Source organism: Cetorhinus maximus, chromosome 16 (assembly GCF_964194155.1).
Source record: "Cetorhinus maximus chromosome 16, sCetMax3.hap1.1, whole genome shotgun sequence".
Taxonomy (NCBI): domain Eukaryota; kingdom Metazoa; phylum Chordata; class Chondrichthyes; order Lamniformes; family Cetorhinidae; genus Cetorhinus; species Cetorhinus maximus.
This window is the reverse complement of record NC_135894.1, coordinates 25,386,750-25,399,393: the sequence shown is the minus strand read 5'-3', so window position 1 is coordinate 25,399,393 and position 12,644 is coordinate 25,386,750. Positions and strand designations below refer to the sequence as shown.

Genomic DNA, 12,644 nt, shown 5'->3' with positions numbered 1-12,644 from the left:
AAATACTGTGGCTACAAGAGCAGGTCAGAGGCTAGGAATCCTGTGACGAGTAACTCACCTCCTGACTCCTGTCCACCATCTACAAGGCACAAGTCAGGAGTGTGATGGAGTACTCCCCACTTGTCTGGATGAGTGCAACTCCAACAACACTCAGGAACCTTGACACCATCCAGGACAAAGCAGCCCACTTGATTGGCATCACATCCACAAACATTTACTCCTCCACTACCACCGCACAGTGGCAGCAGTGTGTACCATCTACAAGATGCACTGCAGAAACTCACCAAGACTCCTTAGACAGCACCTTCCAAACCCACGACCGCTACCATCTAGAAGGACAAGGGCAGAAGACACATGGGAATACCACCACCTGGAAGTTCCCCTTCAAGCCTTTCACTATCCTAATTTGGAAATATATCGCCGTTCCTTCACTGTTGCTGGGTCAAAATCCTGGAACTCCGTCCCTAACAGCACTGTTGGTTTACCTACACTACATGGAGTGCAGCGGTTCAAGAAGGCAGCTCACCACCACCTTCTCAAGGGCAATTAGGGATGGGCATTAAATACTGGCCCAGCCAGCGACAACCACATCTCGTGAATGAATAAAAAAGTAGCACATTGCTTAACATATTTGTGTCACATTCTGAATCAGTAACACACTGCTTAACATACTCGTGTCCTACTCTCAATTAGTAGTGCTTTATTTAACATTTGTGTGTTATATTCTGACAGAACTAATGACAGGTTTTCATGCAGAGTCTTGAAACTTTTAGTTTCTGGGTCTCATCTACACATACAAGGTTACACCCCCTGCTCAAACATGCATTATATATTAAAAAAAGGCTTATTAATCCAGTTAAACTGAATCACTCTTCTAGTATTGTTACATCTGGATAGGAGCTAATTAAATTGCAGGGCTCAGTATCAATTTCTATATGCATATATCTCCACGCAACTCAAACATAAGCAATGCAAGCAACATCATCATAAATAAGGAATCGATATGACAACCAGCCAATAGGGCTACCCTGACTCCATTTCCTCACCAAACTAAAACCCAGAAACCAGTAACAACCTTTAAACATACGTTGCTCCCATCAAAGCTAGAGCCAGGCCCAGAAGCTTTAATGTACCAAGTACTGTGGAATGAAAATGTACAGTGGGTTTCTAAAATATATAGATATGGTGGTCAACTCCTGAGAAATCAACAGACAAAATTAAAGAGTAGTGGTTAAGTAGTGGTTTTTCGGACTGGAGAAAGGCTTGTAGTGGAGTTCCCCAGGGGTCAGTGTTGGGAGCCTTGCTTTTCCTGATATATATTAATGACCTACACCTTGGTGTACAAGGCACAATTTCAAAATTTTCAGATGGTACAGAACGTGGAAGTATTGTGAACTGTGAGGAGGATAGTGTAGAACTTTAAAAGGACATTGGTAGAATGGGCGGATAGTTGGCAGATGAGGTTCAATCGGAGAAATGTGAAGTAATTCATTTTAGTAGGAAGGACATGGAGAGACGGTATAAAATAAAGGGTACAACTCTAAAGGGGGTGCAGGAGCAGAGGGACCTGGGTGTCTGTATGTGCATAAATCATTGAAGGTGGCAGGACAGGTTGAGAGAGTGGTTAATAAAGTATGAAGAATGCTAGACTGTATTACTAGGGGCATAGAGTACAAGGGCAAGGAGGCTATGTTGAACTTGTATAAGACACTGGTTCAGCCTCAGCTGGAGTACTGCATTCAGTTCTGGCAGCCACACTTTAGGAAAGATATGAAGACATTGAAGAGAGTGCAGAAAAGATTCATAAGAACAGTTCCAGGATTGAGGAACTTCGGTTATGAAGATAGATTGGAGAAGTTAGGACTGTTTTCCCTGGAGAAAAGAGGCTGAGAGGAGATTTGATAGAGGTATTCAAAATGCTGAGGTGTCTGGACAGAGTAGATAGGGAGAAACTGTTCCCACTCATGAAAGGATTGAGAATGAGAGGACAAAGATTTAAAGCCATTGGCAAAAGAAGCAAAAGCGAAATGAGAATAAACTTTTTCACGTAGCGAGTGGTTCGGGTCTGGAATTCACTGCCTGAGAGTGTGGTGGAGGCAGGCTCAGTCAAGGCATTCAAAAGGGAATTAGACTGTTATCTGAAAAGGAAGAATGTGCAGGGTTATGGGGAGAAGGTGGGAGAATGGCACTAAGTGAATTGCTCATTTGGAGAGCTGGTACAGACATGATGGGCTGAATGGCCTCCCGCGCAGTAACAATTCTGTGATTCTTTTGTAAAATGAAAAATAAGAGCACTTCATTATCCAGAGTCCAACTAGAAAAGGTTGAAACTGTCTGATTTAAATTGAATTCCACCAGAAATGTTGAAGTAAGTACAGGGTAAATTAGACGAGGCTGCACTGTTGGAATGGAGTAGCATGTGGCAGAATAGGGAAATGATTTACAGTTAAAAGTTTAATACCATATTCCTTCTCCTCACGATGCTCCTATCTGTGTTTGCTTTGTTACTTTGTTCTGTCCATAGATATTGGGCAGGAATAACAGTCAGCCAATGGGAATTAGTAAAATAGCTTGTACCTGAAAGGTAAACCTGCCAATGACAAGCCTTTGGAATCTGTCAATTTGCAGCATTGTACTGGTCACTGAAGAATGAGCAGAGAGGGATCACTGGGTCATTTTGTAATGTCATTGCACAATTCTTGATTGACAGTGGATGACTGCTGGTCGAGGTGTAGTCCACTGTGAGATGCCATCATCTGATGAACCTGCACATGGACTTCAGCTTTGGGTCAATTTGAAAAGTTCGAAGAAAATGGTGGCACCTCATTACCAGGAACTGCTGAGTAAAACCATTCCCAAACCCAGCAGGAATGGGACAACTGTGGCTGTTATCTCAGGAGAAGCCCTGGGAACCAAGGTAAATTTTTAACCTGAGTTAAGCCTATTTGACGCTGAAAATAATAGACATCGGCATGACCACACAGGGTCTCAGGATAAGGGGCCGATCATTTATCTGAAAAGGAAGAATGTGCAGGGTTATGGGGAGAAGGTGGGAGAATGGCACTAAGTGAATTGCTCATTCGGAGAGCTAGTACAGACATGATGTACCATGCGTCGACGCGTAAAATGACGCAGGATGACATCGGACGGAAATCCCGACGTCACCCTGCCCCCTTTCAATTTTCAGGTCGGCGGGGGCGCAGCCTGAACCAGCTGTGCGTCCGCCGACCTGTCAACGGCCAATTGAGGCTATTTAAAAACTAATTCAACCCTAACCCTAACCCTAACCTTAACCCTAACCCTAACCCTAACCCTGGCGGGCTTCAGAAAAAGCATGAAACCTCATCCACGGGCGGGATGAGGTTTCATGAAGGTGTTTAAAACTTTAACAAAAGTTTGAATAAAAGTGATGGACATGTCCCAACTCATATGACAGTGTCACATGAGGGGACATGTCAGGGAAATTTTATTTTTGTGCATTGAAAGAGTGCACTCCCGGCTTAGGGAATCCACCCCCCTCCCAACTGCACAAGGAGCGCATAGCATAGTAAAATGGTGGTGCGCTCCCAATCAGGGGCGCCAATCGGAGGCATGCCTGCACGCGCCTGTTCCTGCACTTCCCCCACCAACGGGGGGGAAATTCTTCCCATGGTCTCTCAGGGAATTAAGGGATATGGGGAGAGGGTGGGAAAGAGGAGTTGAGACCTAAGATCAGCCAAGATCATATTGAATGGCAGAACAGGCTCAATGGGCTGTGTGGTCTACACCTGCTCCTATTTCTTAGGTTCTTATATTGCCATTGATGTAACTTAGATCAAGGTATTTCCCAATTTCCCATTCTGCCCCTTTTCCTAAGACAGTGTATTCTTGGTCAGTTTCATGCATACCAAAGTTTCCATGAAAGATGGCATTTGCCCTTGTGGTATTATGCTGCTTGAACAGAAACTTATATTGACCAAACATGGAAACATACCTTTCTTTCCTGTATTCATTGAGTGCCTTGGAATTGTAGAATCTTATAGCACAGAAGAGGACCATTGGCCCATCACATCTGTGCTGGCTGTTTGAAAGAGCCCTTCCAACTAGTCCCATTCTCTTTGTTTTTCTCTTCAGCACTGCAAATATTTCTTCTGCCAGTATTCATGCAATTCCAGTTGGAAAGTTATTATTGAATGTGTTTTTACCACCTTTTCAGACAGTGCAGACCAGATCATAACTCTCTTTGTCTTCCTAATTTGTTCTTTTGACAGTTATCTTAAATCTCGGTCCTCTGGTTACCAACCCTAGTGCCAGTGGAAACCGTTTCTCCCTATTTACTCTTTCAAAACCCTTCATGATTTGGAATGCCTGAATTAATCTCCGTTTAACCCTGCTCTACAGAGTTCAATCCCAACTTCTCTAATCTATCCACATAACTGAAGTCCCTGATCCCTGGTGCATTTCCCATAAATCTCCCCTGCACCCCCTCCAAGGCCTTGACATCTTTTCTGAAGTGTGGTGCCCAGAATTAGACACAATACTCTAGCTGAGGTCTAACCAATGAGTGGTTACAGTTTAGCATAACTTCCTTGCTTTGTGCTCTGTTCCCACTTTATAAACCCAAGGATCCCTTATGCTTTTTTAATGACCTTATCAACTCATTCTGCCACTTTCAAAGATGTGTGCGCATACACCCTCAGATCTCTCTGTTCCTGCGCACCCTTTAAAATTGCACCATTTAGTTTATATTGCCACTCCTCACTCTTTCTACCAAAATGCATCACTTCACATTTCACTGCAAAAAAACATAATGTTTGAATCAGGCAATTAGGTCGCAGATCGGACGTGATCTCATTGAATGGCAGAGCAGGCTCGAGGGGCTGAGTGGTCTCTTCCATGTTCCAATAATATTATTGGTCCAGTTGCCAGAAAGCTTTGGATGGAGCTATGTATGAATTAGAGGTGTATGTTTTACATGCTAGAAAACTAGCAACACCTTCAGACGTGTTAGGGATTTGAACCTGGCTGTGATATGCACACAGAGCTACATGTGCTTTCTGACTTCGTTATAGGTCCACACAACATTTCCTCAGTTACAGTGGAAGAGGACAAAAACCCACATACATGAAAGTGTGAGAAATAAATCCAAATATTGAAGATTGAAAAGCGGTGTTCCATTTCTGGCTGAGGCCCAGGAACACACCCTCGCTCAAGCGATTTGGAACTCTGGTTAATGTGAAGTCCTTTTTCATATTTTACAGCTGATTCAGCAGCACCAACCAGAACACCCAACCTCCCCCAATTTTTTTTTAATATTCATACATGGGATGTGGGTATCACTGGCTAGGCCAGCATTTATTGCTCATCCCTAATTGCCCTTGTTTAGGGAGTATTTAAGAGTCAACCACATCGCTGTGGGTCTGTCACACGTAGACCAGACCCCAGGCAAGGTCGGCAGATTTCCTTCCCTAAAGAGCATTAGTGAACCAGATAGGTTTTTACAACAATTGGCAATCGTTTCATGGTCAGCATTAGACTTTTAATTCCAGATTTTTATTGTTAAATTCAAATCCCACCATCTGTGGTGGTGGGATTCGAACCCAGGTCCCCAGAGTATTGCCCTGGATCTCTGGATTACAGATCTAGTGACAATATCATTATGCCACTATGCCATCACCTCCCCAAGTGTAACCAGAGTGCTCACTGTCCTACAGACAACCCTGGTCTTCCGGAATCCTGGAACCCTCCATTGTTCCCCATCCCAAAGATCAGCTCCCAACTCCTGATCCCTTCCCTTCCCTCTCCACTTGGTTGATACCCATTGCTCCTTCTTTTCATTGCCAGTCAGATCCCTATTTTCCCATTCATTGCCAGTCTTTCCCTCTCCTTCATCATCAGCCCCACATCCTCTTTCCCATTATTTTATTGCCCGACAACTTGTGAATGTGGAGCTGAGCCACAGACTATGCAACATCTCCTGCAATATCTATCACTAGAGGAACCATGCACTGTTGCAGATCTTGCCGAATTCAACAACAAGGCGCAAAAATGTGTCCAGTTCTGACTGGACCATGTATAGACTGTCCGTGGACACGATAAGAAGATCATCAGCCATTCCCCACCACATTCACCCAGTCTGGCTGATAATGTTTTAGATAATGCTTCTCCACAGCTTCTATCCCTAATGGCAGGAATAGCAGCCCCTATATAGCATGTTCAATGACTCCTGTTCCCCGCAAAGCTCCTGTCTACATTGTATGCAGTGCCTGCAATCCCTGCCACTAGTACTGGGAGTGAAGTGCAATAGTATCCATATTGCTATGAGTTCATTTGCCTTTTTGAGTCCCTGATGTTGGTTATAATCACACCTTAAGCTTAGGAAGATGGGAGCTCTTTATCTTGTACAAAAGAAGGACCAGTTTGAACTTGTTCTGTTACATATCACATCAGTCTCTAATGTAGCCATGAAATGTGGCCCCTCAAACACTTACATATAACAATTAATTCCTAGCTCATTACAGATGTTTACAAATAATACAACAATATTATAGCGCGTATTCTGGATAGGGAAATTCTGGGGCGTGGCGTAGGGTGAGCGGGTGCGGTGTTGGTAAGGGCCCTATCAATGTTGATTCTTGTCAGCAAACATTGGCACACTGTCCCCCATTACATGGAAGGTGGTGGGGGTGTGTGTGCAAGGGCAACACACTGACAATTGCAATATATAGACTGCAGTGTAAATGGTGATGTACAATCGAAAATCACCAAATTTGAAGAAAATTCCTGCAGCTGAGTAGATCGTTTGATCATGTGCCACATACTTCAATGTTTGTATCATGTATACTTTAGAAGGTCCTGTTTAGATACCATATAAAACAGGCCACTTGGCCCAGCTGTCCTATACTGGTGTTTATTGTCCACACGAGCCTCCGTACACTCTTCTTACCATCCATCCTGTCTGACCAATGCTTCTAATCCCTTTTGTCCTTGTGTGGCAGCTGTGGCTCAGTTGGTAGTACTCTCACCTCTGAGACAGAATGTCCTGGGTTTAAGTCCCACCCCCACTCCACAAAACTCGAGGCTGACACTCAGTTCTGAGGGAGCACTCCAATATCTGAGGTGTGGGTGTTCAGGTGAAATGCTAAAGCAAGGCCCCAAGGGCCCTCTCAGTTCAATGTAAAAGATCTTACGGCACAATTTCGAAGAAGAGCAGGGGTCTTATCCCTGAGGTCTGGGCCAGTAGTTACCCCTCAATCAACATTATCACATTGCTGTTTGTGGGAGCTTGCTGTGCACATTTCATGCATTACAACAGTGACTATATTTCCAAAGTATTTCATTGGTTGCAAAGTGTTTTGAGATATCTGGTGGGGTGAAAGGCAATATATAACTGCAAGTTTTATTTTCTTCATGTGTGCGTAAAGCCTATGCGTCAATTTGATCCAGTTCACCCACTCCGTGTGGTCATGACTTTTCAAAAGGTATTTCTAGAAATAAATGTACTTGGCAAATTGAAAAAACTACAGACACTTGAAGTAGTTTTCCATTTTTAAAAATCATTTCTGATCAAGAGTCTTTGATTTTTTTTTTAGTTAGCAGGTGAAATGGAAATTGATTTTTCCAACCTGACTAACTGTAATAATGAGTTAGATTTCAATTTCCAAAGACATTTCAATTTAAAAAAAGAATATGTCATTTAGTTCCTTGACATCACATCTAAGGACGTTAAGGAACAGAAATCTTCAGTGAGTTCGAAGGAATCTAGTACTTCAATATTTAAATATGAAGGTTGAAGATATTCTGCAAGTGTTCAGGTCCTGCACAATTGGAGCTTTTTTTTCCTGAAATTTCCAAGAAATGCTACAATCCATGTGTTAAGTTGATACTTTTATGCTTTGTCTATATCCTGTTAACACGCTGTTTACTCTGTGTTTACTATGCGTATACTCTGTGCACCAAACTATAAACAGACCCAAGAGTTCTCTTTTCCAACTCCACAGTAAGAAATTCAACATTTTGAAACTCCAATGCAGTCTCCATGGGGATAAATCAAATGAATTACAGAGCAGAGGAACAACATCCCCCCAGAAACTGGCCAGCTGCCAAGTTTCCCTCATGTTCCTGCCTAAACATCTGGGACAAACAAACCTCTGCGGCATTTAACAATTCATCCATTTTATCTGAAGCTGAACAGAAAACCATTTCTCACCTATTGTCAGGGTCAGGCAATGCTTTCAGTGAAATGGATTCCCTAACATCTCCCAGACCAACTATAATCACAGCAGACCTCTGTGGAAACATCATTCACGCTCTGGACCCCATGAAGTCTCATGGCATCAGGTCAAACATGGGAAAGGTAATCTCCTGCTGATTGCCACCTACCACCCCCGCACCCCACCTCCCCACCTCCTACCATCCCCCACCTCAGTTGAGGTATCAGAACCCCTCCATGGTGAACACCAATTGGAAGAAGCATTGAGGGTGGCAAGGGCTCACCGGGTGGGGCACTTCAATGTCCATCACCAAGGGCAGAATCTTGCATTTGATGGGCGGGCAGGCCCGACCGACTCAGCGGCAGGCGCGCAGCCGATCCCTTCCGCCAAAACGGGCCACGCCGCCATTTTGCGTGGGCGGGCCAATTAAGGCCCGCCCAGCGGGTTTCCGACTCCCGTGTTCATCGGGAAAATTAAATCGGCGGCGGGCATGTTCAGACCATCAGTTCCAATGGGGAACCGGCAGTCTGTATAAAGAGTGGCCAGGCAGCCTCCTTTAGGCTGTTCACCATGGCCAGTCAGCGGGCAGCACAAGAGGTGAGGGCAGAGGAGGAGGAGGGGGGCAGGCTGCAGGGTAGGCCGGCGGGGGGCCACTGTGCCCCTCGGTTCTCAGATGCCTGTCTTGCTGTCCTCCTGGAAGAGGTGTCCAATCATCGGGAGGTGTTGTTTCCGGAGGATGGGTGGAGGAGGGCCCCCCCACCCCGTCACCAGGCAGGCATGGCAGGAGGTGGCGGAGGCTGTAAGCTCCCATGATGCTGTGCGGCACACCGGAACCCAGTGCCACAAGCGCTTCAATGATTTGTTGCGCTCAGGAAGGGTGAGCACCATGTCAGCCTTGGCCATTTTACCCAGCAGGTAGCCTTAGCCTTTGAGCACCCCCCTGCCCCCCATCTTAGTGTCATTACTGCATTGGGCATTTGGCGCACGCTGGGTGGGCAAACAGATAGTGACCATGCTTACATCAGCCTTAGTGGTTGAGGAGAAGATGGGTTCTCCCTGCAGCATATGTTGGTGTTTGTCGCATTTGAGTACTGTGGGGGCAACCTGCAGGGGAGGCAGCTAGACACATACTCAGAACTCCAACACATGTCTTATTGATGGTGATGAGATGGTGGAAGGGGAGCCTCAAGGTGTCGTGGCCAAGAGCCATCCGCTGGCCTTGGCGCCGCACCTAGTTGCACCTCCTTGCCATGAGCGCTAAGACCCATGTGTTATTCAAAGTGATGGACGCTGAATGTGTCCAACGTGTCCGTTGGGGGAGGGGGTTGGGAGCAGCCGTACTATCTTCTGGGGACTGATCACCAGTAGTGTGGACAGGAGCCGCTGGAGGCCTCAGATGGGCCACTGTGGTTGGGGTGTGGCGTGCATGTGCAGAGTACATGAGCGATCAGCCCCAATAAATGCTCTTCTATGCTCTGCAGGCAAAAACTGAGTGCAATATCCGGGAGCGTCAGCGGACTGGTGGTGGGCACGCCATGCTGCAGCACCTCACCACGTATGAGGAGCAGACCATGGAGCTGGAGAGGAGGCAGGCGGCCAGGGCGGCAGGTGTCGGCGAGGCTGGGGTGCAGCGGCCAGGTATTTGAGGGCCACAGTCCCATCCACTCTGTCTCCCCACCATCCAAAGCACTGATGGTTGCTGCAATCGTTAATGCAGCAACACTGCTCATTCACAGACTGAGACACTCAGACGTGTGGGTCATACACAAAGGTCCCTTGGCCCCTTGAGGATACGCGTCTCTAGCACCTTCCAAAGTCACCTTGTCCCATTTGTTACCACTATCCCCATGGCCTAACATTGCCATGGCATCGCTGTTGTACATCCAAAGACTTATTGCATCTTAGGAGGGTTTGTACCTCCACCACCCTTTCAGCCAGTGCGTCCCACATTACTCTGTCCAAAAGGTCTTCATCACCTCACCTGTCAACCTCATGGCACTCAACTTAAATAAATGCCACCATATTAGTCAGCCCTGCGCCAAGGGGAAATGTTGCCTTCTGTCCACCCGGTCTATGTCCCTCATAACAGTATGAAGGTCAATAATGTGACCTGTCAATCTCCTGTGCTCCACGGCAAATGTCGCAAGTGTTTGCAATGTTTCCTCATAAATCCAACTCTCCAGGCCAGCATGCATCCAGGTCAGGAACCTCTGCACTCTCCCCACCCCAATGCCATCCCTCCCATGAAGTGCAGGTCTCAACTGAACGCAGAAGTGTAGATGTGGCCTCAACAGCGTTTTCTGCACTTGCAACATGACCTCCCTTTTCCTACATTCTATTCCTCGGCTAATGAAGGCAAGTCTGGTTTCGACCTTGTTAAACACCTTATGTTCTTGTTCTGCTACCTTAACAGGTCTGCCCAGCAAGGTCCCTGTCATAGTCGTGACTTCCCATTTCTCCTGTATTCCCGAACCTTGCTTGTCTTGCCCAACTGCTTAACCGAACACTTGTCCACATAACATTCCATGTGGCATTCCTTAGGCCATCTGACCAGCCTGTCTGTATGCACGTGCAATGTTTGGGCCTCCTCTTGACTATTTACCACCCCACCCATGTTCGTCTCCTTAGGTTCTTGAAGGTTGAGCGCATTATGAGCCTGGGGGGGAAAGGGATGAAAGGTGTTACTGGCTGAACACTAACTGATGCACTGTCCTTGTTGTTAATTTCAGCATCACCACTGCATGGCCGCCAGCAACACATCCAGAGCACCCCCTCCACTCCTGAGGGGCATCACTTGCAACTTGTGTCACATAATTTCAGCCAGCCAGGCACCAGCACAGCGACAAACACTTCAGTGGGGATTATGACGTCGGCTAGTGTCCCGGGGCACAGTGGAGAGGGCACTTCACAAAAGCTGGAGGAGATGGCACAGACAGAGAGTGCTGATGGCGCCAGCAGCCGGAGGACTGCAGGGGACCAGGCACATGCTGAGTCCGGCAATGATGATGTGCCTCTAGAGATGTCAGCCATGCAGTAGCTGCAGGACAAGCGGCAGGGTGTGCGGGAGCATCTGGCAGGGTTGCTTGAGGGTTGGTTGCTTCACTTGGTCTCTGTGGTGGAGGAATCCAGGCAGAGTGTCAGTGAAGGCTTGAACCTCAGGACAGAGCTTCAGGCTTCCTCCATTGAGAGATTGACGACTCTCATGGAGAGGGGCTTCCAACAGATTGAGAGTCTTCTGATTGGGTTACGCTCTGACCTGCAAGCCCTCACAGCGGTAATGACCACAGGTGGTCATTCCCAATGTGGGAGATGTTCTGGGCACCAAGTGTCACCGCTCCATGTCCATCCATCTGTGGTGAGCGGGGAGGTCCAATGTGACCTCACATCGGTGCAGCTCCTCTCAGGGCGCTCCAGATGAGGGCAGCAGCTCCTCCTCCCCTCTGCCAGTGACCGTTGCATGCGTTGAGGCTGCGACAACTGGGGAGGTGCCAGTTCTGGAACTGGTCACTCCCTCCCAGGTGGGGCCATCACAGGCTCCACGGGCCAGAGGACGCCCGTCAAGGTCATCGAGGCCAACAGGACAGCAGAGTCAGCAGGCTGGCTCTCAAGCCAATCCGAGCGATGGGGTAGCACCTAGACGTAGCTCCCGCAAACGTAAGCATAAGGCACGTTAGGCACTCCATGGGTTTGTCACTGGTGATTTTGTGTTGGCCCTAGATTAGGGAAAATATAATTATGTACGTCTGAGCGACGTTTGTGCTTTATTTTGGTGGCAATAAAGTCCACTTTTCTGACCATGGCTGAGGGTGTTTCCTTTGTGCTGCATTTGTATGTTTCACAGACATCTCATGAGTGTTTGAGTGGACATTGATGTTTCTGTACTAAGCCCTTAGTTGCAGCTGATGAGGTGGAAGATGTAGCACCTAAGTGCCACATGTGGCAGCGCCAGGCAATGCTGGTCCTGCAGATCCATGTCCGTGGAGCTAGCTGAAGGTTCGTTGGATTAAAGTGTCCCTGGTGGCCCTGCCTCCTTGGTGTAGTAGCGGGTCAGCGTGCTGCCCCTCATCATCGCCCTGTGCTTCCTCATCCTCTGAGCCACTGCTGGATTCATCATGTGCAGCCTCATCCACTGTGTCAAGGTCTTCATCGTCAACTGCATTCCCCCTTTCCAGCGCAAGATTGTGCAGAGCACAGCATGCTACCACTATCACAGAGACGCGATCTGGGGTTTACTGGAGTGCGCCCCCTGAGCGGTCCAGGCAATGGAAGCGCATCTTGAGAAGACCAATGGCTCTCTCCACCACAGTCCTTGTGGTGTTGTGGCTCCTATTGTAGCGCTCCTCAGCTTCTGTTCTTGGATGGTGGAGAGGCGTCATGAGCCACCTTCTGAGGGGATAGCCCTTATCACCCACCAGCCATCCATCCAGCCGAGCTGGAGCACTGAAGAGCCCC

The 12,644-nt window shown here is 47.3% G+C and overlaps 1 protein-coding gene across 2 annotated transcripts in view; it reads left to right on the top strand.

Moving 5' to 3' along the window:
• pir (pirin) overlaps positions 1-12,644 on the top strand; it is a 108,303-nt gene that overhangs the window by 28,226 nt on the left and 67,433 nt on the right. For both annotated transcript variants that reach the window (XM_078559528.1, XM_078559527.1), the window contains exon 5: positions 2,711-2,917. In XM_078559528.1, coding sequence (XP_078415654.1) covers positions 2,711-2,917 — 207 coding nt within the window. The remainder of the gene's footprint in view (positions 1-2,710; positions 2,918-12,644) is intronic.